Below are 26,354 nucleotides of genomic sequence, written 5' to 3'. Positions count from 1 at the left end.
AAAAAATCAGATACAGTGTTTGTTTTTTCTGTGCACAAACAAACACTGTATCTGGAAAGAAAAGAACCAAAATCCAGAAACAGTCTATGTTTTAACTTTTGATTGTTTCTTTTCTTTCATGCATCAGTTGATTATATTTAAGAAACATGATGCTTATTTTGCTTTGAATCCAAATACAAAGAATTTACATTTAAGAAACAATGTTACTTAAAATCTAGAAACAGTTTATTTTTACAGTCCAGAAACAGTGACCCGTCGTTATTATTGAATAACATGCTGATCTCAAATTTATTTTATGGAGAAACAAATGATAAACTCCACTAACAAAGAAAAATTAAAAAACAGTACCTTGAATACTTTATGAATAATAACGACGATCACGTTTCAACGAAATAATACAAAATATAAATTAAATAGCATGAGGATCTATATTTTTGTTTCAAAGAAAAAGAATAAGGTCTGCAAAACAACGATGAACTCCATTAACGATGAAAATCTGAAACTCAACCTAAAAAAGTTAGGGGTAAAATCGACAAATCATAATTTATTATAGTTAGGCCATTTTTAGTTGGACTACTTTAACATGGGTCTTGTACTAATCATTAAACAAAACTTATAACATGGTTATTTATTAAAATTAAAATTTTTCAAGTCATTTTCATTAGTTTTCCTTTTATAAAATGGTAGAGTTGATGATTTATTTTATACGCCCTAAAGTTTTTTATGGTAGGAGGCAAATATTCTCACTATTTATAATGCAATACAAAATAAGTTTTCAAAACTTGTAGTTACATACAAATTATGTGGACATACAATAAACTCAATACTTGGTACGTTAGAAAATTCAAACTTGAAATATCTGAACTAATGACTTATCTTAAGAAAATTGATCATGCTATAATATACCACGTGCAATTACTCTTAATCGTTGAATTATGATTTTTTTTTCCTCATGCACTCTTAATCATTGAATTTGGATTTTTTTTTCCTTGGTATTAGAAAGGGATTCCATATAGAATGGTATTTTGTTGAACTTCACAAACAATTACAAATGTTGTCAATGAGGTACATAAGCTCCAATGACTAAGAAATTGATTTGAATTAAATTTACACAATGAAACAAACTAAAGTAACCCCTATATGGCTACCACAAGCACTGCTCTACTCTACCCTACACTTGCAGCCATCTAAATGTGTGAGACAACGAGAGAAGATCGTTCTAGGGTAGTATATGTTGTGGGTTTAAGTGGGTGGGTAAATTGAGATTAATTACTTTGTTCTTTAGCTTAGGTTAATTATGCCCCTTAGGTTTGTTCGTCAACAGAGAAGATTTTTCATTAAAAAAGTAAGTGCACAAATAGGTTAGAGTGCAATTATATATCAATTAACCTTCTAGTTATATCTCTCTTACCCTTTTCCTCCCTTTGTGCGCCCTATTTTTGCACCACAAGCAGAATGAAATATGATGTACAATTACAACCTTACACAGCCTCTACAAATAAACAACATCATCATACGTAATACTGTTTGGGCCCAAAATAATAGTTTGGGCCGAGGGTAGGATCACTCTCGGCCCGGGAGGCCGTGCGGCGAAAGGGCCATGGATCGTTCAGCTCATGGGCTTCCAAGCCTAGATCGGTTAAATCAGAACGCAAGCCGAGTCCTAGTACAATAGGGACTCTCGATGGGATCAGTAATCCAGAAAGCGAATCCGGCTCAGTTAAGGACTAGATTCGTAGTCCTAGTGGAGATAGGATTGGTCGAGGTGATGTTGATCCAGGGAGGGAAACCTAGTCCGAATAGGATTGTAACTCGGGCTCGAGGACCAGCGCTATAAATAGGGGAAGCTGTGCATTAAGGAAGCCCCCTGCAAATCAACACAAAATTGCCCTGCGCAAATTCTCACAACTTGTGATTTTTCTTTTTCCTTTTCGCTGACACATCTTCCGTTGGCATCAACAGCACTGTGGAAGCAACCTGTGATATCTTAAGTCGGCATAGATAGCTCTGTCACCGTAGAATCAATCGGTCTCGCAGTATCTTCCGTTGGCATCAACAGCACTGTGGCGAGAACGGTTGATTACCTATCCAAGTCTCGGTCGAGAAGGGTTTCTGAACCCTTATTGGTCGAGGTCATCTCATTAGCCTTCTCGGCAAAGTGAGGTGTTACAGTTATTACATTCAGCACATTGAAAGCCGAATTTGATATTGAACTTCGTAAGAATAGTAACCTTGTCTTCAGGTTCGAGAGCCCAAGAGGCCGAGACGTGTTCCTTTCTCGGCCGCAATCGCAAGACGCAGAAGTCCGTAGCGCGACCTAACGCAACATCAACAAATTTACTCCTCGGCCGAGCTCGGCCGATGAGTTGGCACGCCCCGCAATCACCGAAGGACGTAGTTAGCTTATAGATTACTCGGCCTGCGCGCCACGTAGGCTTTGTAGTTTTTAGGGTCAACAAATACTTATCGTACTTTTACATCACTTAGCTTACTATATGTACGAGTAAGCGAACATTACATATGAAACCTTCGTAAGTAATATACATAGTACAAAAACTGCATCGATCATTTACACACAGATGGAGCTATAGGTACGTAGTCGATTGTAATACGTGTCAAGTACATACATATACATTGAAAGTTGAACGCAGTTTTGGAGTATTTCTGGTGCATGTAGGTGTCGCTAGTGAGCAGGGAGGCGGTCCTGCGGACAACCTTTACCATCGTAGCAAACACATTTGAAAAGTACGCAGGCTCCAGCAGTTGCACCTTCTTTTGTGCATGCCTTGTTGCAGTTTGGACTCCACAAGCATGTACCCTGCCAGGTGCTACTATACGACCAATCACGGCATCCTACAAACCCGCTATCTGCGTTGTGCAAGAAACATATATAGTCATATTTGAAGATCGAAATAAAAGAAAAAGGAGAAAAAGGGTCGATGGAGTTTACTAGAGATTTTTCTGTGCACTCATGTGATGTTACCATTTTACTCAAATTATAACACATGTATTTATTTTCTTGTTAATGCACTATGGAAGTAAGACATATATATTAACTATGTCTTCCATCTGTATTATAGCACGTGGAATATTACATTACATGACAACTGTTTCCGGTACATGTAGAAACTCCTTCTTTCTTACCTACAACTGCAAAGACGATGAACATAACAAAAAGCACAGAAAGACAGATTGACTTTGAAGTCTTAGCCATCTTCTTCCTCAGTTTTTCAGTAATTAGTAAGTAAAATTGAAATTGGATGGCACAACTTGTTGAGTTATAGGGTGCTGTATATATGCTTTTCTTGCAAGGGGGGGGATAAGTTAGGGCTTCTGTTATAAAGTTAGGGTTTTCAACTGAGGTCCACTAATTTCTCCGTGTGGCAGGTCAGCAAACCTTTACCCATTTAGGTATAAATAACATGTACAGTTGGATAGGAACAACAACTACAACAGAAACAATGCTAAAATACACATCTTCTCATACAATCATGCCTATGTTAAGTTATCTTTAGATGGTTCGTTAATTCAGAGTTTTGGGGGTTGGAAACTCTGGACTTTCAAGTAGGTAAGTTCGTTGGGTCGTGTATGTACCTGAGGTATATATAGCTATATTTCGGTTCTCTTCTTTTCTTTTCTTTTCTTTTTTTTTTTTTTTTTTTTTTTTTTTTGTGAACAAACGATAGCGGGGTTTTATCTCATAATGGACTAGTAATAATGTGGTTTGAATTCACATGGGCGAGAATCAAACTGAATACTTCTCACTTACAAATAAAGATGAATACCACAAAACTGTAGTACTAAGTGATATTTCAGTTCTCTTCTTAAACTTCGATGCCTAAAAAATTGTCCTCTAACGAAACTTTCAAAAACGACACCCAAATATGGAAGCATAATATCACAACATTCATCATAGGACTAGCCAAATTTCCCAAATATATCATTTATTTTCGCAAAGCTGATCCAATCCAACTTTTCTCAAAACGGATGTTGGAGCTATCAGATTTGGACAAAAATCACATATTTTAGAAATTAAGCCCAAGAACTTTGACAGGATGCCAGAATCTAACCCTAAAACTTCTACTACTACCAAACTGGACTTATCAAGTGACAATGGGACGTGAATGAAGAAAGAGATGATGAAAAAGAAAAAGGAAAAAAAAGCTTTATTAGGGTTTTCAAGGGCTTCTGATGCGATTGACTATATGCCAACGCCACTACTTCCAATTTCGAATACCCCTCCTATGCGCCCAAACCTATTTTCACTCTCTTCTTTCTCCCATAAACCCTAACTTTTATTCTCTTACAAAATGGCAATCCATTATACTACTTGATTGGTAGGCGACACTAAAGGTCGTAGGCATCGTGACAAGGTTATAAACTATATTGTTATTACTGGATGGAGATACATTATTTTACTCATTTGGATATTGCTACAGAGATCATCTATTTAAACAATACTTTGTAATCCATATGACATAGTGGTTGATGATTAAATTATTACTTAAATGTTGATTAACGTGTTTATTTTTTTAATAGTGACACATCACATAATTTGTAAATTTAGCCTAAAAAGTTAGTCTATCTAACGTTACTTTATCTCTTTATATTAATTCTTTATAGTATTTAGAAAGCTTGTATGTTGGCTTAATTATGTCCCTTATTTTCTGTAAAGATTTAAACTTTGTAGTTATGTATTACTTTCCTATCATCATCCTCTCCCGTTTCCCTCCCCCTTCCTGTACCCTCTAAATTTCAAGAGCTTCATGTGGTCATGTCTTCCATGGCACTTTGCAAACATCGATATTTGGGCAATGTGGGATTGATGACCCATATCACCTTCGAACTCTCTTTTGTGAATGGACCCAGGTCGAGAATGATTGAGAAGGCAAGATGTGTGTGTTGGGGGACCATTGGACCGCACCAGACTCAGAAGTCATCTGTGCTTTTCGTTCTTTTCGTTTTTTCGTTCGATTTCTCCAAGGTACCACATCTTAACTTCATCACAGTTGTTCATATTAATTTTCTCTTTAACAAGAAAAATGAGAAATTAGAGAAGTATATTATTCTGTGAGACGAAAACTAACTGTAAAATCATAGTCATAAATTTGCTCAAAGTACTATTATAAATTAGGTGAATTTTTAAAATTACATCAACATGCCATATGGTCTTTCAAGTAATAAGATCATGCATGTGATATTTTTGTAGAATGACATTTTTGTAATAACGAGAATAATAAGAGCAAGGAGAATCGAACTAGAATATTGTGCATGATTAATTGCATTTAACCTCTTCAAGTACAAATCTTTTACGTTTAAATGGGGATGAAGCCGTTTACGGGTAGTTTTCGTTTTATTTGCATGAGATGGGGAGTGCAAGTGCACTATTTTATATGGCTATTTTAAATGATCTAGCTTAGCTAGCAAGAAAATTTAGGATCAAACCCCACGTTCATGGGCAACGGTGGGTTTCACGGGATAGAAATGAAGTATGATTACCTCTCAATGACTCGTACGTACTTGTTTTTTACTGCATGACTGAAGCATCCTCCTTTACATTCAATCCAAGTTTTTACAACCGATGAAGGGAAAAGCAAACAAATTACGAGAAACTAGAAGAGACGGAAGAACAAGAACTTTAACATCAAGAGTTGGTTGAGTTGATAAAGACCGTTCTCTTCGCTAGATAAAGTTCTAAGTTTGAGTTCCGCTGTCTGCAATCTCGCTTGGTGGTGATCTAGAAAACCCAAAAAAAAAGGCTAAAAAACCCCTTTTGTAAGTAGACTTGTGATATGTCCTTATCCTTCTATGGGGTAGCCTCCGGTTGAGGAATTGTGGTGATAAAGAAACCGTAGCTATGGGAATATGTTTATTGTTAATGATATTATTTTTATATCCCATGTGCCTTGCTAGAATATTTTTATTTTTATTATTTTCTGATATGCCTTTTTAAAATTATTTATTAAAATGAATATATTAATAAAAATACTTGGAGCATACTTAAAGATCAAAGTTGTATTTTTTAATATGAGCAATATTTGTAAAAAAATTCAAACTTTTGAAACATCTGGTGTAAAAGAGAATACTCTTAATCCGCTCAACAAGCATTTGGGAGTGAACATCATTTTTTTTTTAAATTCTTGTCCCACCCAGTTAGGCTTTATTCAGTCTTATCGTGATTAACCTATGCCCATTGGTTGGTTTTTATTGTATTTAATCATGATCTTCATCCATGTTACTCTAGAGCCCCACTAGCAATTTCACAAATAGACAACAGCTAACTAGTATCTCATCCATTTCGACCAAAAAAAAAAAAAAACAAACTAGTATCTCATCCATATGGAAACAAAATAAACAAGAGCAAATTGCCCCACAAAAACAAAAGATTTAATATACATATACGATCACCAACGACTTTGCTAGATATTTGGAAGACCCCCAACCGATTTCTTTGAAATTTGCTTAATTGTGTGGGTCAACATATTCAACAGCATGAAGGCGTTGGAAGAAAAATGCACCCACACGTTATAACTCACAAGTCCCATCGTAAATATTATAAACTCGTTTAGAGGTGATTTTAAAATGATTAAAAATGATTTTAAATAAAATGTTATTAGATTCTAAAAGCATTTAAAAGTGTTTTTTCAAGATTTGATTTCATTTTTACTAAGGTTGGTAAAAAAAAATATTTTCACCAAAAACACTTTGAGCAATTTTAAAAACACTTTCAAATAAATCTCATAACATTCGGTCCTTCCCCAGGTCCCGACTCACAAAAGGTCTCCCTCCCCATGCTTTTTTCTTGGGTTCTTACCTTAGTGAACAAAAAGTACATTTATAAGATGGTATAGTTGATAATTTGTTTTATACGCCCTAAAGTTTTTTAATGGTAGTAGGAAAATATTCTCACCATTCATAATGTAATACAAAATAAGTTTTCAAAAGTTGTGGTCACTTTCAAATCACATGGACATCAAATAAACTCGAGACTTGTTAGTTGGAAAATTCAAACCCGAAATATTTGAACTGATGACTCATCTTAAAAAATTGATTATGCAACAATGTACGACATGTAATTACTCTCAATTGTTGAATTTGGACTTTTTCGTCGTGCACTTACTCATAATCGTTGAATTTGAACTATTTTCCTTGATATATGGAAAACCGTTGTTTTTTTACAAGAAGCGATGAAGTGGTATTTCATTGAACTTCACAAATAATTACAGAGGTGCCAATCGGGTACATAAGCTCCAGTGATTAAAAAATTGATGTGAAGTAAATTTGTGCAATAAAACAAACTACAGTAAACTTCTATACGGCTACCACAAACACTGCCCTATCCTATCATACAACACGTTACCAGTACAAATTTGTAACAAAAATAATAAACACAACAGGTCCACACCGATAACTACATTTTTTTTTTTTTAACGAAAGATAGAAATATATTAAAGACGAATAGAAAGGTTTACATCCTTAGCAAGGAAATTAAACAGAAATTCAGGGCCAATACAATCCCAAGAGAAAGAACGTCCCTCCTTGAATACATACTTAGCCACCGAGTGAGCAGCACGGTTGCCCTCTCTAGGCACAAAAGCAAAAGAGACAGACCTCAGCTTTTGCGCTAGAATCTCAATGTCATCAAGAATGCATTCGATACTAAAATCAACCAAGATTTCTTTCTTCAACATCATAATAATCGTACTTGCGTCAGATTCAATGATAATGTCATCAAACCCATGGTCTATGCAAGACAATAAGGCAAACCTGATGGCAGAAGCTTCAGCAGCAGCTGCACTGTGGCTGAATCCAGTCCCAGACCCGCCAGCAGCCTGGAGTAAACCAGCGAAATCCCGCCCCAGCCAGCCCACCCCCATACGCAGAGTATCTTTACACCAAGCCGCATCAGTATTTATCTTAATAGTTCCAAACCTTGGTCTCTTCCACTTGGTACATATACGATCACTGACCATGATAGTCTTCGGCATCCTCAAGCTGTGATCTTCTTGATCCGGAGCCAGACTGACCTTGTACATACACCGATAACTACATAAGTCATCGCACAAGTGCTAGACAACGTAAAGTCACCGCCGTTTAATTTGCAATGTATGCCACAAAACAAAACGACGTATAAGAGAAAGTGATGTTTTTTTACCTATTGTGCAATGCATGTGGCAGAGGAATAAGATTTTCATATGTTCGTCCGTTTTTGCCTTGCCTGATTAGACATTTATGGATCTCCACATTACTCATCTCTAAGGTCCTTTTCACTTCCCTTTTGGTCTTTTTCTTGCCAATTGCCAACAACATCATGCAGTCACGCACAAGATTCTTGCCCTGTTTTTTACCTCCATTATTTTATTTCCCCACTTGAAGAATCTTTCCTCTTTCAATTTTATTTCTGTTTTTTGGTTATTGTTATTTTTTCCACCTTTACAAACTGATTATTTTATTTAATAAATATGATATTCTTTGGTGTTGTGATAGCGGATAGATTTTTCAGTGTGATCGTTGACGAAGTGGTACATCATACATTCTTATATAAATGGTGAGTTATGTATGTTAAAAGATTAATAACTTAAAAATTAAAATTTTTCACCACTCGCATAAAAACATGTAGTGTAATATTTGTATTCCCGTCACAAATAAAAATTTCTCGTGATAGTGATGGCTTGTCATACGTTTTTTGGATTGCAGGAACTCAGGTTTTTTTTTTCTGGATTTCCTTGACACATGTTCATCTTCTTCTTATGTGGTGTCTTCTGCTTTCTGGGTTGTCATCAGAAAATTCAGACTAGATTCAAGAAATCATAATCCAATTGTGCTTTTGGAATTCTTTGTTGTTGGGTTCTGAGTTTCAGGATTCAAATTCCAAATATGTGAGTTTTATGCAGTCTCTCTCTCTCTCTCTCTCTCTCTCTCTCTTCTTCTTCTTTTTTTATATCATCATCTGCAGGCCTTCTGCAGGCTTTGGAATTTTGGATTATACGTTGTTTTATTCTGTGAAATATGGGCTAAAAAGAGACACCTTTATTAGTTTTCTGATTGAATTTTATTTGCAGTGGGACAACTATATGACATGCTTGCCTTCTCGGAGTCTTCTACTTTCTGAATTTGGAATTTGGGTTCGTGGATGATTGCTTCTTTCAATAAATTCCGGATTAATTTTGTGAAAGTTGGGTAAGTTTTTCTTCTCACAATTCACATGCAATCCTTACCGAATTTGATTCTGGTCACTTTTTTCATTACATAATTTGTGTATATTTTTTTTTTGGTTATGTAGATTTTCATGTGTCCTGGACATCTTTGAATTCAGCTGGTGCAACAACTCTGCATAAAAAGCCTTCGAATTTCATATGCTGGAATGATTGTCCTTCTGGTTTTGTGCAAATTGTCTCTGAATTGAAAAGGGTTCGTGCTGAATTTTTGGTGTCAGATGGATTTTTATGTTCTTGGGATGATTTGAAATTCTGGGATTTCTCGATTTAATCTTAAATGGACGTGCCTCCTTACTGTAAGAATTTCAGAGTTCTCGGTTGCCATTTGAATTCGTTCGCATGCAAATGCGTTGTTTTAGCTTTGACTGCTCTGATTATTAGAGCTGTTCTGCTTCCTACATTCTCCATCTCTGATGGAACTGAACAGGACAACTTGGTATTCATCAGTAATCTCTCGTTGTCATTCGGTCAGAAATCTGGAATCCGAAAAGATAAATTTTTGGAGGTTCCTCAAATCGTATGGGGATTAAACAATCAGAAAATAGCGTTCGCAAGAGCTTGTCTGACCGCAAAGTTTTTGAACCGGACGCTTTTGATGCCTAGCTTGAGTGCTTCCCTGTTTTACAAGGAAGTTGAGCTATTGGAACCGATTCCCTTTGATAAGGTCTTCCAGTTCAACAAGTTTAATTCTCTCTGCAATGGATTCGTTCAATTGGGTGAATTTACGGATGTTAGAAACCGAACAGCAGCATTTGAGCTTCAGAAAGGAAGTGGAAGGAGGTGGACTCCCGACAGGGACATGGATCAGTTGAAACACCATAATGAGGATCCATACAGTGAGTATGAGGTGATTCGAATTGTTGGAAGGAATCCGTTTCTGTGGCACGATCATTGGCCCGTGAAGGACTACGCGAAAATCTTTGAGTGCTTGGTTTTGGTTGATGAAATAATGAACGAAGCGGAGAAAGTTTTGTCAAGGATTAGAGAGATGGGAGCAGCACAAGTAAAAAGCCAGAGTGAGTCTGCGCAAAATGGCATTAGCCCGGCAGAGAATTCTCTCGTGCAGCCGGTGCCTTATGTGGCTGTACATATGCGGATAGAGATAGATTGGATGATTCACTGTAAGAAGCTGGAGCAAAGATCAAACATAACCCAAATTTGTAGTAGCAAGGAGGAGATCATGGAAAGAGTAGGCAACATTGTAGGCCTCAAAACGCCCGTCGTTGTTTATTTAGCTATAGCTGACAGTCTTCTTCATGATCCATCTATTCTGAACGGCTGGAAGTCGGGCTTGATTCCTTTCGAGAAGAAGAAATTGGGAGTTGAAGGGAATTACAAGAAGTTCCCTTATCTCATTCAGTCTGCAATCGACTACGAAGTGTGCTTGAGGGCTGATGTCTTCGTGGGAAACAGTTTCTCCACATTTTCAAATCTCATAGTTCTCGATCGAACGCAGAAGCTCATTAGAACGGGCGTCACAAGCTCATGTGGTGTGGATGTAAGGTGGCCTTCTTATGCATACAACATATTAGGGGAATCAAACGGACCTCAAAGATGGATGGCAAACATGTCTAGCTCAAGTCTTCAACCAATTAGCTATGGCTCCAACGACATCTCGTGTCAAGTCTGATGATCATTTTATCATCAACGGACATACTTCAAGGCTCCACCACTTTTCGTAATCTAAATCATTCCGTCCCTCCGGCGCAAATTTGTTGGTATGGTTTCACAGATATTCTTTTCCCTTTCTGTAGAGAAAATTAATAGCTTAGAATGTTGAAGTAGCACTAAATTATGTACAGTTTGAACTGATGTAAACTTCAAATTTATGTCATAAATGTAGTTTTCATTCTATTGATTTTCTTCATCCTGAATCTTAATGAAATTGTTTGTGAACCCTTGATGTCCTTCTTATTGGATGTTTTCACGGTGCATTTTTATTCAACGCTCTATTTATTATCGTTAGATGAGTTTAAATTTTAAGATTTGTATCTGTCCATTACACATCTTAAAATTTAAACTCATTGGTGAGCAAAAATATTCATTGTTTTCACTAATGTTAGTGAATTTCTTCTCTTTCATGAATTCTTGTACAATATACAAACACTAATAAACTTCTTTTTTGGGAGAATTATTTAAGAAGAGCCTAATATTTTATTATGCTCGGGAATATATTATGCATCCTTAACTGAGAATTTAACAGTAAAAAACTTTGGTGTATTGAATACAGCGGAATATATTAGAAGTCTCGAGCAAAACATAAAATAAGAATATTGTACAGAAAAAGGTGTGAGCACTCACTTTGAGCTTTTGTCACATCATCTTTGTATTTATTTGAAAATCTTTGCTCATTCTGTTTCTTTTTGTTTGCTTGGAGTCGTTGGAGAAATTGGGTGACAGTCGTCAGTGGTTGTACCTCAATGCTTTAGGGTTTACTTGTTTTTATTAATTGTTGATTAGTGCTTAAGCTTCAGACGGTAAGATCTAATTCTCATTTTACTTTGGATATCAAATCTTCTGTATTTAAAATACATGCGATCTTTTTATGGTCCTAATAATTGATTGGTCCGTGTTTGTAAATTTAATTTCTCTTAACTTTGTTGTCATAAATTTAATAAGTGTCAATCAATGATTGAGGTTACAGAGAGGTCACACCCATTTTGGATGCAGAATATTTGATCTATTTACCTTGAGTTCATCAAGTTTTGGGGTGTTTGGGCACTTTTGCTTTATTAGGAGTCAACATATGCTTGCTTTTCTATTGAGTGCAATTAGGAGTGTAATTAGTCATAGTTTCTTTTCTTCTTTAACACGCTTTGTAAACTTGTAAAGTTTACTCCACTTTGGTATAGGAGCAATCCCTCTGAAAACCTCGGACTTTGTCCCGACTTTGCCCTTGCCCTTGCTTTTGCTTTTGCATCCGCGTTTGCAATAAAATTTTGTAGGCAATCTATTACGAAACTTTAGAATCGAGAGATTATAATTGCACGTTATGATCATGGAATGAATGCATTATTTGGGACTCGAATATTATATGAGTATGAAAAAATGCTAAATTCTGTTGCGAGTGACGACAGACCTAAGCATGGCTCTTCTCTTGTACCTAGAGCTTTTATCTCCTGCGCATCAAAGGAAAAAAAAAATCACAACCGTTCTTTCATGAAAAGAATGTGCGAGAGAGAATTTCCACTTGTATATAATAGTAAGAAGTTTAAAAATCCTAAACAATGTGAAGCCCAACGTCCCAATTTCGATTCTTGGTAGGTTTTGATTGAAGCCTCTTGAGCATGAAATTTGCATTAAACATATGGTGACGGTGACCTTGATTGAAACCCCTTTTATCCAAAGTGAAACGTCTCATGTCTTTCCCATTTACTTGTAAAACATACAAGACAGAGAGTTTCTATCATACAATAGGGGACAACTAAGCTCAATGAACACGAGTACGATGTAAATCGACACGATACAACTCGAGTTTGTATCGAGTTTGGTTTACATGTGGGTCGCCCGAACTCTGCTCGTTTAAAAAACAAGCCAAGCTTTGAGTTTTGATAAGTTCAAGTCTAGCTTGAGCATTCGCATGTTTGCCTTGTAAAACACGTAACTGATGTTATAAGACTTTTGCCTGGAACGAAGGATTATTTTTAGTAAACGCACCAAGCTTGAGCTTTGGTACGATTGGCTTGTAAAGCTCGCAATCAACTCATTTACATGAAATTTGCTCGGAATAAAAGATCATTTGACGAGTATTTACGGTGTTTTGAATCTCGGAGAGAGCATCTTAAATGGAAAACATTTATGTCGTTTCAATTCAATAACATCGTAAATGTTCAATTCAGTGTTTATTTCTTCATCTCCTTTTTTTTTTTTTTTTTTTGGTTCAAGAAGAAAGCTATCATCAAGTATATAGATACTTCCCCTTCTAGGTTTTACAAAAGGTACTTTTAATGGCCGCAAATCTTTGAACACATTGCTTACGAAACTAAAAAGGAAAAGAGGGCACATATATCTCCGGGGTGAATAGAGCGAGACACTCTTTACTCCTATCAAAAGGCATAGTCGGGTAGCTGTGCAGATAATTTTCCAAATCGGGAGTCCTTTAATTCACTGGATATATTCTTCATAGTAGTTATCACTTATCACGGACACAAACCTCTCGAGCCAAGGAAGCTGATGGAGATCTTTCATAGCATCTACATAAGAATCTGTACATCGCGGTGGGGACTGGTAAGGGGGATGGTCGCTTAAACTGAATCCCCCAGCTAGGAACCTCTGGATCAGCTCCAGCTGTGATCTCTCTTGGTCCGAGTACGCATCCATTATCATGGGCAACGAATTGAATGTTTCCCACGCCCATTGCTCGGATTCTTGCATAGACTGAGTGACCAAGTCTTCTGTGTTGTTATTGTTGTCTTCATCCCAGAAGGCACATTGACAAGTCTGTTGGCTATCCCGATATTCAGCACCACAAGAATAACAGAACTCATGCCCACACCTGAAAGTGAGAAACACGAAAAGCTTGGTAAATATTCAAGAACTTCAAAATGGAAAGGGAGGCATTGTGTTCTTACTCAAATAGTTACGCTATGACTCGACAAAACCAATAAACCTAGGCTTGATTTTCATCAGCTTTAATCATAGGAACATACTACTTTCTCCTACAGGTTCTCATTATACACCACTTTATCCAAACAGAAAGTTGGATATTGACAAAATGCTCAAGAAGTTTGAACCAGAGCACCAAGATGCTGCCACGCAAAAAAGAAAGCCAGAGTCATGAAACGATTAAGTAGTTTCCATCTAGTCCAACTGTTACTGACTTACAGTATCTGAGTTTAACTCTCTAACGCGTGTGTGCATACCCCAATAAGTGACCTACTCGCAACAGATGCTACTTCAAGTCTAATGAACCCAATTCCCATGAGCCATAAATTTTCTGAGAGCATAATAACAACAGACTACAATCTGAAGCTCAATCATTTTTGTAATAAGGATTATGCTCCTTCACAGGCAAGCGACAAGATACAAAGAAATTCAAACAAATTTTTTTCATGCGTCACAAAGCACATTGTCTGGCACATAAACACACATGAACATCTGGGGTACTCTATCATGTCTGATATATTCACTTCATAACTGAAAACAAAGATGTTCTGAGACTTATGTCCCGCAGTATGCCTTTTTTCTAGTTGATTCATCCAGGCTTTAGTTCTATATTGTCCACTTTAGACATGTTTGACATGTTCTGAAAAATATGGCATTCTCAACCCACTTAGTCAATGTTTATAGTTTTCCAATAGAATGCACAATATAATGAAAGTGATTCTTACCAGCACGTCATGTGGTAGCAACCTTGAGTGAGCTCAATCATCCTACGACACTGCTGGCAACGCCTCCAGCTGTTATTTTGTGCCAAGCGATGCAAGGTAATATCTGCAGCATCTCTCTCTTCCAGTGGGAGGTTTTGGAACTCCTCACAGCTCATAGAAGAATGCCAAGGAACCCCACAATCCACACATATGAACCTCTGACAAACTGGACATTCGACACAGCTGTTATCTGACTGACTTGATGAACTTGCCCTAGCTGACAAACATTCAAGGGGACCAAGCAGGGTGGAACAATTTGGAAATGGGCAGTACACTCTATCTGAGTGGAGAATATTCGCTTCTGCAAGGGATTTCTCCAATGACTCATAAGAAGTGAGTGGAAGAAAAGATTTGCACTCAGCAGTGGAGATGTAATACATACATTGCAGCTGAGGACATCTGATGGGAACTTGAGAGGATTGTACCTTCCCATCAACAAATGTCCTCATGCAATGAGTGCAGAACTTATGAGAACACTTCATGGTGATCATCATTGGGGATGGTTTATCATCGCAACAGATGGAACAATTTTCAAGTGATTCAACACCCTTAGCAGGAAAAGAGACAACTCCAATTGCCACTTGAGCTAATTTTGATGGCCGCTCAAGATCTACAGTGGGGACAAGTTTCAGGACAAAAGCTTCAAGATTACTGGCATGCTCTAGGATCCTTTGCCTCAGTGCTATTAAGATTGGAACTTCAAGTTTCTCCTCATGTGAAACCTGTCAGAAATTCAAGTCATTGGCATACATATTACAATAAAAAGATTTGAATAATTCAAAACTAGTGCTAGTGCTCAAATAACGAAACATGATGTAACCCTCGGGAGTTATCACTCAAAGTGTTGTTTTCTAAAACTCACCTAAAAAATTGTGTTGTTAAAAAGAGTATATAATTGATCCCGAAACAGAACTAATCCCCTTTTTAATTAATGAATTCAAGCAGCCACAAAGCGGAAATTGCAATGGATAATCAATCAATGAACTTATCAAAATAGGTCACCTGAATTCGAAATACAAGTTGTTGAAAATTACAAAATTATATTCTGAAGAACAGACAGAAAAAAGGACAGACAGGGCAGAAAAATGCTTAACAAAATTCTTGGTTTCATATATGATACGACTTCTAAAATGGTAGCCGAAACGAAGAAAGAACCATAACTTTTACACAGTGAAGAATTACCTGATCATGTAACAGCTCAGAATCTGTGAATGCATACACCCTACGGAATTTATTCTGCACAGCCTCCATTAGACCATCCATCAGGGCTAAATAGTCAGCCACAGGCTCCTCCACATAAAAATCAAGCCTTTTCTGCACCTGAATTGCACGAACATTGGTTGATCTTTCCATGACAACTCCGATTCCAGAAAGCCCACAACTGGCGTCCCCGTACCCAGCTATGGACATGCCTTTGAAGAACATTTTCACCGAAAATTCATCGAGATCATCTTTTGACTCATCCTTTGCCTCAACTTTCACTGGTTCTTCAATCTCCTTCCAAACTTCATCATCGTCTTCACAACAGCTCCGAAACTCTTCTTCGTCTTCCTCTCTAACTAAATTTAATGAAACCTCATCACCAGAAATTGCCTGACCCTCCATTTTATACAACAGCTCTGCAATCCTAAACTGAAAGATGCGATTATTTCTTAAATCCAATCACAATCAACCTACCAATCAATCTGGAGTTCTGTATTTTCAACAAAAATCTTCCAAATCACAAACAATTGTTGATATCAATCACTGATCCTTCAAGGCCTCTCTAAATAATCAAGCAAGAAAAACCCATCAAGGAATCGATCCAGAACTGCCAAGTGTAGCATCATCACCTAAAAATGCTACAAGGAAAAACCCATCAACCAATCGATTCTGCTCCAAATTCCAAATCGAAAACCCAGAAAAACCCATCAAGGAATTAATCCAAAAGAACCAAAATTGGATAATTGTTGGCTCATCCACATAAACAAAAATCAACCCAAGAAAAAAAGAACAATACTTTTCAATTCAATCCCTCCAAAACTGTACAAAAGTACAAAAATATTAAATAAACATAGAAAAATAGGAAAAGGGTATGATACTGGAAGGGAAACTGGGCAAGAAAGAAGTGAAGTTTCGAAATACCTTATCCGGAGGAGGGAACTAAAGTCTTTGGAATCAGATTCCTTTTTGGGGTCTGTATTCTGAGACGGTATCTTGTAATTGGCTAATTGCAGTAAGAGTATAATAAGAACCCTAATCTGACAAATTTCAACCTTTGATTTGGTGCCTCACCCACTAACAAGATGCCGTTTTTTATTCTTTTAGATGACAAATATTTGATTAATTACTTATTAGGATGGTGAGTGCTGAGAAAAGGAATCCTCAGACTTACCATTGCAGTGTTCTTGGCGTAAGAGAAAAGTCAGTGCCTTTGGCCCTTTGCTTTGGTCACATTCTCTTTCCTAAACACATAAACAATTCTCTTCGAATAATGTTAAGGAAACAAATTTACAAACTAAATGATATATCATCAATAAGAAATGAATATGCTTATCAATATCTAAATAATAATTTAATCATCAATTTTTATATCATTTAGTTTATAAAATTTAATCTCCATAGCATTACTCATTTTTTACATTCTCAAGAAGTATGCCTTTATTTTTAGGAAAACTACTGAAAATAGGTTGAAAATTTTGAGTTTTAATAATAAGGAAAAAATAAAAGGTAAAGTGAATGATGCTATAATTGACTTTTTAATGTAAAAATATGATTTTTCATTAAAATAAATAGTATCAGAACTTTTCGTTAAATTCTTTTTATTTTTTCCATATATTACCAAAAGAAAATTCCTTTGATTTTCATATCAATCACAAAGAGAAATTTAATTTATATTTCTATTTATATTATTCATAATGAGATTTCTTTGGTTAAGGACTAATGTGGACACGGTGACACGGTGGAAAGCAGTGTTGGAATATCAGAATCTTCACGAAGTGGCCGACGAAATACCTTGTTCTATATTTGAATTTTTATCAAGTGTTAGTTCGAATAACTAAGGTAACTCAAGTTCAAGACAAAATGGGTTAGATACTTAGATGAGATTTTAGCTAATCTTAGAATATGAAAAAACTTAGACAATTTATAGCTTGTAATGTTGTTTTTAAATTATGAATAATAGTGTATCGTTTCATTTTTCAATCTTATTTTTGTTTTAAAAAAAAATCGAAAATTTTATACCACTATGAATAAAAGTGTTATCGTTTAACAATAAGAAAAAAAGTTGTTATCGTTTAATACTATTTGTGAAAACTCTAAGCATTTTCTCAAAACAAAGTCTCTCTTATTCCATTGATTTATATGAATCATCTTCTTCCATTGCTTCATATGTATGAAAATGGGAGATATATTCTTGGGAGTAGAATTCTCTCCCCTCTTTTTCTCATCATATTCCCTCCCCTCCTCTCACATATTGTTTTTTTGTTTTATTGTCTCTATAAAAAAATAATATAAGATGTTGACGTGGTTTAACCGTAACCGTTCAAGTAGGAAGAGAGAAAAGGGGAGAGAATCCTCCTCCATATCCTTGAAGCTTTTTATTGTTTGGTGAAGGACACACTTCAATATCTCTACTAATTAATAAAACACTTGTTGTCAACCAAAATCCTATGAAATTATCAGTTTAACCCTCTAATTAAAACAGAACATGAATAAGAAATGTAATTTCACACAATCAAATTTTGCTGTTTTTTTTTTCAAATTCTCACCTACATATAATCCTAACATATCTCTAATTTAAAAAAAAAATAAAAATAAATAAATAAATAACTTCCCACTCTCATATTCTCTATCACTCTCTTCCTCTCTCCTTCTATTTCAAAAACAAAAGTAAAAAAATTTCTCACATATTTTGTGTGTGCACATATGCTAGTTTTGAATTACGTTAATTATTGAGGAAGAAGTCAAGGTAAGAGAGTTGTGCACTTTCAAAAATATAAGTGCAATTGTACGTGGCATTAAGTTGGCTTCCAGGAAATTCACTAACTGTACGATATACAAACAAGGCCCCTCCCTAGACAGTGCCATTCTGTTCTTAGTCAACGAATTCGTGGAACTTTGAAGAAAATATAAACACATTATCTGGGTTGGAAGAATCGATTGCAGTATGCACATGGTCCTTGTCTAGTTAGATGAAGAAAATGTGACCTTGTTCTTGACTATTTTTTCAACTTCCTGACAATGTATTTTTACATTAAACAATCCATGTTAAAAGTGGATTAAAAAAAATAAGACATCAATCATTAACAAACCCGATCTTGTTAAACGACATTAGTCAAACGTCTTTTTTTACTCTTAAACTTAAGAGATAATTAATTAATTGGAAATTCAAGGCGCTAAATTGTAGTTTTAGTGCGGCATGAGTGCTTAATCCAAATCATGACCAATTAATTAAACAAATTTTGGCAATTGTTTAGCACAAAATACAAATGGTGGCCATTATTTAGTGTATGAATGCAGTGTTTGTCTTAATTTGTACCTAATCACTTTCTTGTACAGCCTTGCACTTTACAGGCTGACAATCCTATCATCATCAATCATGGATAATCCTCATGTTGCTTTGATATTATTAGTTGGAATGGATATGTGTTTAAATTTATTGGTTGCGTAAGGTTTGGTGCAGGTAGGGTCGTTGGTGTGAAGAAATTAATAATATACTTAGAGAAGAAAGGAACTTGACTGTGTATATTATTGTCGTTGAACAATATTTATTTGAAATTTTCGAGTATGGAGTTATTTTTCTTTTATCGCAAATACATTTAGAAATGACTTTTGAAAAGCCTAAAAAATTAAAATTATATACAAATATGTCAAATTGTAATTTTATTGTAAAGAAAAAGAAGTTCTTAGATGTAAACAGTCAAACATTTTTCTCTAACGAAAAAAGACTACACAATTTTAATCTTTTATTAAAATCTAATATTTAGGTCATTCTATAAATTTCAATAACTGAATAGTGAAGTGCAAATCGTTCATCTGACTTGGGTGTAAGGGCAAAAGAATAATCGAACTGTCTAGTAGTTAGTTCTCTCAGAAGTTTCCCTCAGAATAGTTGGAGCTCGTGAACAAGTTCTATAGGGTAAAACTAATGATAAAGGCATCAGGGGTGCAAAGACCTCGACGTATTCTCAAACTTTAAATAAGTAGGACGACATGGCTGCTTCGTTGAATTGCGCCACGGAAGCAAGAGCTCCAAGTGGGCAATTTTTGATAAGCAGAACTGGCGATGCGAAATGAACCAGAAGTCGGGTTACAATGCCAAATTGCACGCTAACCTAGAATCCACAAAGAGTGTTGATCGATTAAGATAACAGGAGGGTGGTCATGGCAGTCGAAATTAAATTATGATATACACGATATACTAGAGCGTAATAAATTTTCGTGTATGTTGATAGGCAAATTTAAATTGTTCATTAAATATGGTTACAAATCATTTTTAATAGGGGAACATTAATCAAATACTTGAGAATACGCTTCTACTAAGAAGACATCAACTTATATACAAATTTGTAAAGTTGAATTTCCATACTCCATTTATTCAAGTTGGATTAAATATTTGGTTACAAATAACAAACTCCTTTGTGAATAAAAGTTCCATAAAGTTCATAGGAATTATTCGCGTCTTTACGCGTAATGTCCACAATAGTCAACGGTCCACTCATTTTATGTTCATCATTTGTCCTTGCAACTTTATATGTCAAAAATGGGTCCTGATGTTTTGACCAGTGCAACAACACGACAACGGATAGCAGTTAGGGGTTGGAAGGTTTGGTGTCCCCGTCCTGGAAGGTCAGTTTATGTTGGTTCATAGTTGACTTGGTTTTATTTCAATCTTTATCTTCAAGAGTAAACTGTCGATTTGCCCCCTAAACTTTCACCGAACTTTCGATTTCCCCCCTGAACTTTTCGATTGGAAAATTTCCCCCCTGAACTAATTTTTTTAGCCAATTTTCCCCCTACCGTTAGTTTTTCAAACATTCCATCCAAATTTCTGTTAAGTGAGACCATGTGCACAACATATGAGGGTAGTTAAGTCATTTCACTTTTAAAAATGATTAAAAAACTGAAAATAAATTTTAAAAAAAAAATTCCCTCTATTTTTTACCTCTACCGCCGATCTCCTTGTACCCACCATTACCACCTCCTCCCACCCCTGAGACCCATCAACCACCATATCCGGTCCTCCCCCTTCCCACACACAGAGACTCCTCCTTCCCCTCTCTATTTGTTATTCTACGAACAATGCAAGGAACAAAGAAAGTGGGAAGAGAGAGAGAGAGAGAGAGAGAGAGATTTGTGATGCAGGAAGAGGGTTGGGTCATTGGGGTAGCAGAGGGTGGGGCCAAATCAGGGAGTGGGGTTACGGTTGAGGGAGATGAGGGTAGGGGGAGGATGTCGTAGGGGTGGGTGATGGGGGTGTGGAAAGGAAGTGGTGGTGGCTGGGGTTTTTGTATTTTTTTTTTCTTTTCTTCGATCTGTTTTTGTTTAATCATTTTTTTAATACTGTAAAATTACTAGAATGTTCATGCCATGAAGACAATAACACCGTATGTCATTTTTTATACATAGGAATGAGTGAAAAATAAAATTGAGGATATGAATTAGAGGGAAATTTTCAGTTTTTTAATCATTTTTAAGAGTGAAATGACTTAACTACCCTCATATGTTGTGCACATGGTCTCACTTAACAGAAATTTGGATGGAATGTTTGAAAAACTAACGGTAGGGGGCAAATTGGCTAAAAAAATTAGTTCAGGGGGGAAATTTTCCAATCGAAAAGTTCAGGGGGGAAATCGAAAGTTCGGTGAAAGTTTAGGGGGCAAATCGACAGTTTACTCTATCTTCAATTACTTTTGTAAGTTTTTTTTTTTTTAACAAACGATATTATTTACATTAAGAGGTGAGATAATGAGCTAAGTCTTATAATAAGTTAACAATAATGTGGTTCAAATTTGTTTATGTTGAGAATCGAACCTAAGTAAAGAGAAATGCTACTAGACCGCAATATTAAGAGCATTTCCACCCCTAAAAATCCCCTGGGCAATAATCAATTCAATCCACCCAAACAAATAGAAAGTTTCTGTAATAAGTCCAAGTGCATCTCCACCCCTAAAATGAATAGCCCAGACAATTCGTATTTTACAAAATAATTTTATTTTTAATTTTGAATAATAATAAAAGATTGCTTAAAAGTATTTGAAATATTGAAATGTAGTGTAGGGTGGAAGAACATGGTTACATACTTATAGTTATATTCTTAATTATTATTATTTTTATAATTTTTTTATTTTTTAAAAGAATTGATGTCAGCATTGCATCACATGATTTAGGGACTGGGCCAGGCAATTGTTGACTGGGGGACTAACTGGGCTCCCCCGGAGCCCAATAGATGTAACGGGCTGGTGACCAATTTTGGAGGGGAGAGGGGATTATGCCGCCTACGCCCTAGGGGATGCCCAGCAGCGGAACTGCTCCAAGTGGCTCTTTTATAAGCCTCAAGTTTAAAAAAATAAAAACATGTTTTTTTTTTTTTTTTTTTTTTTTTTCACAGGGCACACTGATTCGGAGTAAATGGCAGACACAGTGACCCGATCAATGGGCATAACCTACATTACCTGCCGAGAGGTTTATTCCTGAAGGATGAAACTGGTAGAATAAAACCCTAACTAAGATGTAAGACCGCCTTGTTTTATATATTTTTCAAGGAATTCTAAGGATAAAGCCAAAAACTTGTGATGTGTCATATATATAAAGAGTTATAACAAAAGAATGAAAATCATCCAATTTTTTAGTGTTATTACAATTCTTGTGGAACTCCGCCGATGTAAGTTTATCTTACATTGCCGGTCCCAAGCCCGGATAAAGGAGGAGGGGGAGGGCGTCAGGTAGTCGACAGCCGGCACTCCACAGTTACGTCGAATCCTTATTACAATTCTTGTGGAACAAGGAATACAAGGTATCCTATCAAGGGTTTCATTCTATCACACCACCAACGGAGGTTTCAATCGTCAGAGGCAATGTTTTGGAAGCCGCAGCTTTGAGGCGGTACCGCTCTGCTCTGGAGCCAATGACTTGTCCTAGTACTGATGTGGCAATGGTAAATGCCATGGCTGATTTAGGCATGAGCACAGATTTCCGAAGTATGGCTATGAATGGCACAGCTGCATGCACAGCAGCGAACCAAGATAGTGAGAATTTTTTGGTGTGCTCTCTACATATCCCTAAAGGAACATTGGCTGCCATGCCCATTGATCCGATCACAAGTACTTTTGCCGGAAGGGGTTGTGGGCGGAGGTTCTTTGCAAATGCAGTTTGCGACAGGGCTGCTCGAGCAGCAACTATTGCTGGCGGGCACTTGAGTTTCATTCCTGGAGGGGGCTGCAAAACCTTTGCGACTAGTGGAATGACACTGCTAACAGCACGGTATGACTTTGCTATCGGACATCTTCCGGATTGCAGCCACTCATTACCCAATGCCTCGTGATTAGAATTTCCTCCCTTTGAAGTAGAATCTTTTTTCGAGGAATTAGATTTCCTTTGCTGTTTCTTCCATGCATCGAAACTGAATGGCCCTCCAGGACCAAAGACTGAGAGACAAATTGTAGCTGCCTTTGTAGCTAATGGATTAAACATGGGTGGTGGGGGCACAACTATGTCAAAAGAATGCGAAATCCCAAATTGTGCACTTGGTTCTTTAAGCACACTGTTAGAGACATATTTACGGTAGCCCCATATATATAGTATAGATTACTTGCACCTAAAGTTTCTATATTGTAATATTATAGTTTCCTACCACTTATAGGAAAACTCGAAAACTCCTCTGTAAATTGTTAGAGTATATAGAATGGATGATGAGGATTGTGCCACTTGTCAGTCATTGAGGATATAGATTACACAAGACTGTTATAAAGGTTGTTATGCTTAGGTTGTAGAGATAAGGTTGTTGTAATAAGATCTTACAAGATATAAGTGTAAGATTGTGTATTAATTCAACACAGAAAACTTCATCAAGGATTCAGTTTCTTCTTCTTCAAGCTTTCTCTCTTTTCTCTCTCAATAGCTCTCTGCATCTCTTCTTCTTCAAGCTTTCATCATGGAATTAAATCGAGAGTCCTATTTCTACATGGTACCGACCTTTGGTCCTAGGGTTTCCTGCCTCGTGTTTGCTTCTTTCCCATGGCTTCTTCTTTTCTTCCTCCGTTCCCGGCCGGCCCAAAAACTGCCGATTTTGTCAAACTATCCGACTCTAATACAAATGTTGGCCATTATTTAGTGTATGTATGCAGTGTATGCCTTTATACGTAATCACTTTCCTGGTTACAAAATGACAAAACTTCATTGTGAATAAAAGTCCCATGAAGTAGGAAACGTCTCTATTAGGCAAAGTAGTGAACTGTGGTGCATAGTTTGACAATGTGTGTGTGTGTGTGTGTGAGTGCGTGCGTGCATATATATAAAAGAGCATTTTATATCTCACCATGGTAACAACACAATAACGGACCAGTTGCGAGTCTCCGCTTCCTTCCTTGACGACTTCATAATTGTGGGAATGAAAATGGCCATGACCAGCACCCGCCGGAGCCATCTCCTGGTCTACCTAAACGGCAGCAACAGTAATATTATCTGGGTTAACTACTCCAGTTCTACATCTCCTGCTGTATATGCTGGTGGCCATGGAGTCCAACCCATCAGAGTCGCAATTGCAGACAACATGGCCACATAGCCTGAGAAAGGGAAATTGTGCCATGGATCTTCCTTCAGACAAATAGATTGCAACATTTCATATGAATCAGGCAAAACGTGCATGAAGCCAGTGGCAAGAATGATGCCACCTGTAAAGCACTTGACGATCAAAGAAGAGATTTCGATGGGGGTGCAAGGCCAGTAGGTAAGCTCACTCCAATCATTGTTTTTTTTTTTTTTTTCACTCCAATCATCGTTGAGATATAAATGTTTTGCAGAATTTGGTGTTGAAGTTGTTTTAGATTTCGAATTCAATGTGACCACTTGGATCATATTTCAAGTGTGCATTTCAGATTCAATCTTAGTTAAGTGGTAGATTTTGACACTTGTAACTATCTCGCAGGATATATTACTTGAATGGTTGGATTTGGTTGATGTAAGAGAGAGAAACTCTCTTTCTCTCTCCTTGTAACAGTAATGTGTTCATCACACATTGTGTGTGAGCTGTGAATGAAGGAATCCAATTCTTGATTGTTCTCTCTGCAAGCATTCATTCATCTTTCCCAGAAATCCAAAACCTCACACTCTCAATCACAAAAAGAAATAAACTAACAAATTCACAAACTCTATCAATCATGCTTGTGACCAGAATTAAGACAAGGGCAATGATTTTGAGGGGCACAGCACCTGACTTGTCATTGCAGGAGGAGGTACTTTCAGTGCTGCACTCGTCCTCCTCAGACGGTGAATAAGCTTTGGCAGTGAGTATGGAGATAATTAGGATGAAGGAAATAATTGAGATGAGCTCTAAATGTGACTTGGCGGCAGCCATTAACAATACAAAAGTCAAGCTATTGGAGAATTGAAGTACCGGAGGTTAGGGTTTTATTCTTCATTAATATTATCTTTATGCAAACAAAGATGCAGGTAACAAGTTGCTTTCACATCGTTTGTATTGTTAGATATGGCTAAATATGTCCGTCCAGATGAAGATTTTTTTTAGTTACATTTCGTCAATTTGTAGCTGTTGGAGAGTCCATAATATGCTTTTATTAATTGGTTTTGACAGATCATCTTGGGAAGTTAATTTGTCCTTGCGAACAAGCCCACTTGAAGAAAAAAGAAAGGCAGAAGACAGTAGGAGGATTGGTAGGAACGATGTCTCAACCAGAAGCAAACAAATGACGCACATCTATACACCCTTTGGTTTTTATTTTGCTCGGATTTCATTTCCAATAACCAAGTGTTTTATATTTTGATGGTGTATAAATATTTAGAATTGTATTAAGTAAAACAAGAAGTCAAGCAACATGGCCTATTTTGTAAGCGAGTCCGTAAAGCTTGAGGGTGATTGTGTTTGGCTTGCGCTTCAAACTCAAGTGCACGTAACTATATATTTAAAGAGCAATTTGTTAGTGAAACTTGGCTATGTGGTGTTATTGTTTCACATAGTTATGTGTATTTGTTTGTTATTAGCATACCCTAGAAATATGACACATCAACTTTGTCGTTCACTCGTTCTAACACGTGAAATAATACATTGCATGATATATTTAAATTATAAGTTAATAGTGAGAATTTTAGAGATTCTCGTGGATTAATAATATAACATTATTATTAGTTAATAATTTGACTGGAGGCATGAGTAATGCCTAGTTCTTTTGGAGTTCAAATCCAAAAATATTATTTGTTGTAACAGAATACAAATTATAGTGGTTTATATATTGATGTACTAATTTGTACGATTTGGAGTAATTAGTTAATATTTACAAAGTTTAGAAATTCTCATCGATTGATATGTACTTCTTGTACCATTTGGAATATTTTATCCAAATCATTTTCCAAGAGAATTAGTCAATGATTTGATCGGAGGCTTGAGTAATGCCTAGATTTCTTTTTCTTTTTCGTTGACAAGTAGTAATGCCAAGTTAATTAAATTTGGGCAGTCTCTCTTTTTTCAATATCTGCTCTATGGATGGTAGAGATGTGCACGGGCCGAGCCAGGTTTTGGAGGAACCAGACGGAACCTATTTCAAAATAAAAC

General features: G+C 36.4%; 3 protein-coding genes and 1 pseudogene across 8 annotated transcripts; 1 reads left to right on the top strand and 3 right to left on the bottom strand.

Annotated features, from left to right (window-relative positions):
• Positions 1-7,788: 7,788 nt before the first annotated feature.
• LOC103435234 (O-fucosyltransferase 23-like) lies at positions 7,789-11,076 on the top strand. Of its 3 annotated transcripts, none has more exons than XM_070822691.1 (4): positions 7,789-8,548; positions 8,698-8,879; positions 9,063-9,180; positions 9,284-11,076. In XM_070822691.1, exon 4 carries the CDS (start codon positions 9,496-9,498, stop codon positions 10,846-10,848), a length of 1,353 nt encoding a protein of 450 aa, XP_070678792.1. In that variant the 5' UTR covers positions 7,789-8,548; positions 8,698-8,879; positions 9,063-9,180; positions 9,284-9,495; the 3' UTR covers positions 10,849-11,076. The 3 variants fall into 3 exon arrangements, with proteins under 3 accessions (XP_070678792.1, XP_070678793.1, XP_008371845.3); XM_070822692.1 differs by having other exon boundaries at positions 8,326-8,522; XM_008373623.4 differs by lacking the exon at positions 7,789-8,548 and having other exon boundaries at positions 8,649-8,879.
• A 1,969-nt stretch (positions 11,077-13,045) lies between these two features.
• On the bottom strand, positions 13,046-17,065 carry LOC103419773 (E3 ubiquitin-protein ligase RSL1). Of its 4 annotated transcripts, none has more exons than XM_008357867.4 (4): positions 16,712-17,065; positions 15,770-16,428; positions 14,549-15,309; positions 13,046-13,713 (listed from the first exon to the last, which is right to left on the bottom strand). In XM_008357867.4, the coding sequence occupies exons 2-4, from the start codon at positions 16,190-16,192 to the stop codon at positions 13,323-13,325; spliced, it is 1,575 nt and encodes a 524-aa protein (XP_008356089.2). In that variant the 5' UTR covers positions 16,193-16,428; positions 16,712-17,065; the 3' UTR covers positions 13,046-13,322. The 4 variants fall into 4 exon arrangements, with proteins under 4 accessions (XP_008356089.2, XP_008356090.2, XP_070678791.1 ...); XM_008357868.4 differs by having other exon boundaries at positions 15,770-16,419; positions 16,712-17,059; XM_070822690.1 differs by having other exon boundaries at positions 15,770-16,419; positions 16,962-17,027.
• A 5,535-nt stretch (positions 17,066-22,600) lies between these two features.
• LOC103435253 (uncharacterized) lies at positions 22,601-23,260 on the bottom strand. The gene has a single exon (XM_008373640.3). The coding sequence runs from the start codon at positions 23,258-23,260 to the stop codon at positions 22,601-22,603; it is 660 nt and encodes a 219-aa protein (XP_008371862.3).
• A 662-nt stretch (positions 23,261-23,922) lies between these two features.
• LOC139196251 (fe(2+) transport protein 1-like) lies at positions 23,923-25,142 on the bottom strand (annotated as a pseudogene).
• Positions 25,143-26,354: the final 1,212 nt, after the last annotated feature.

This window comes from Malus domestica, chromosome 05 (assembly GCF_042453785.1).
Source record: "Malus domestica chromosome 05, GDT2T_hap1".
NCBI classification, from domain to species: domain Eukaryota; kingdom Viridiplantae; phylum Streptophyta; class Magnoliopsida; order Rosales; family Rosaceae; genus Malus; species Malus domestica.
This window is presented reverse-complemented; position numbering and strand designations above follow the sequence as displayed.

Bases quoted from the DNA above. Each gene is read 5' to 3' on its own strand.
- LOC103435234 (XM_070822691.1), top strand. From the start codon at position 9,496: ATGGACGTGCCTCCTTACTGTAAGAATTTCAGAGTTCTCGGTTGCCAT.
- LOC103419773 (XM_008357867.4), bottom strand. From the start codon at position 16,192: ATGGAGGGTCAGGCAATTTCTGGTGATGAGGTTTCATTAAATTTAGTT. The intron at 15,310-15,769 runs GTAATTCTTCAC...AATTTCTGACAG, and splicing joins CTGAGCTGTTACATGATCAG to GTTTCACATGAGGAGAAACT. The intron at 13,714-14,548 runs GTAAGAATCACT...TCTCACTTTCAG, and splicing joins TGCTACCACATGACGTGCTG to GTGTGGGCATGAGTTCTGTT.
- LOC103435253 (XM_008373640.3), bottom strand. From the start codon at position 23,260: ATGTTTAATCCATTAGCTACAAAGGCAGCTACAATTTGTCTCTCAGTC.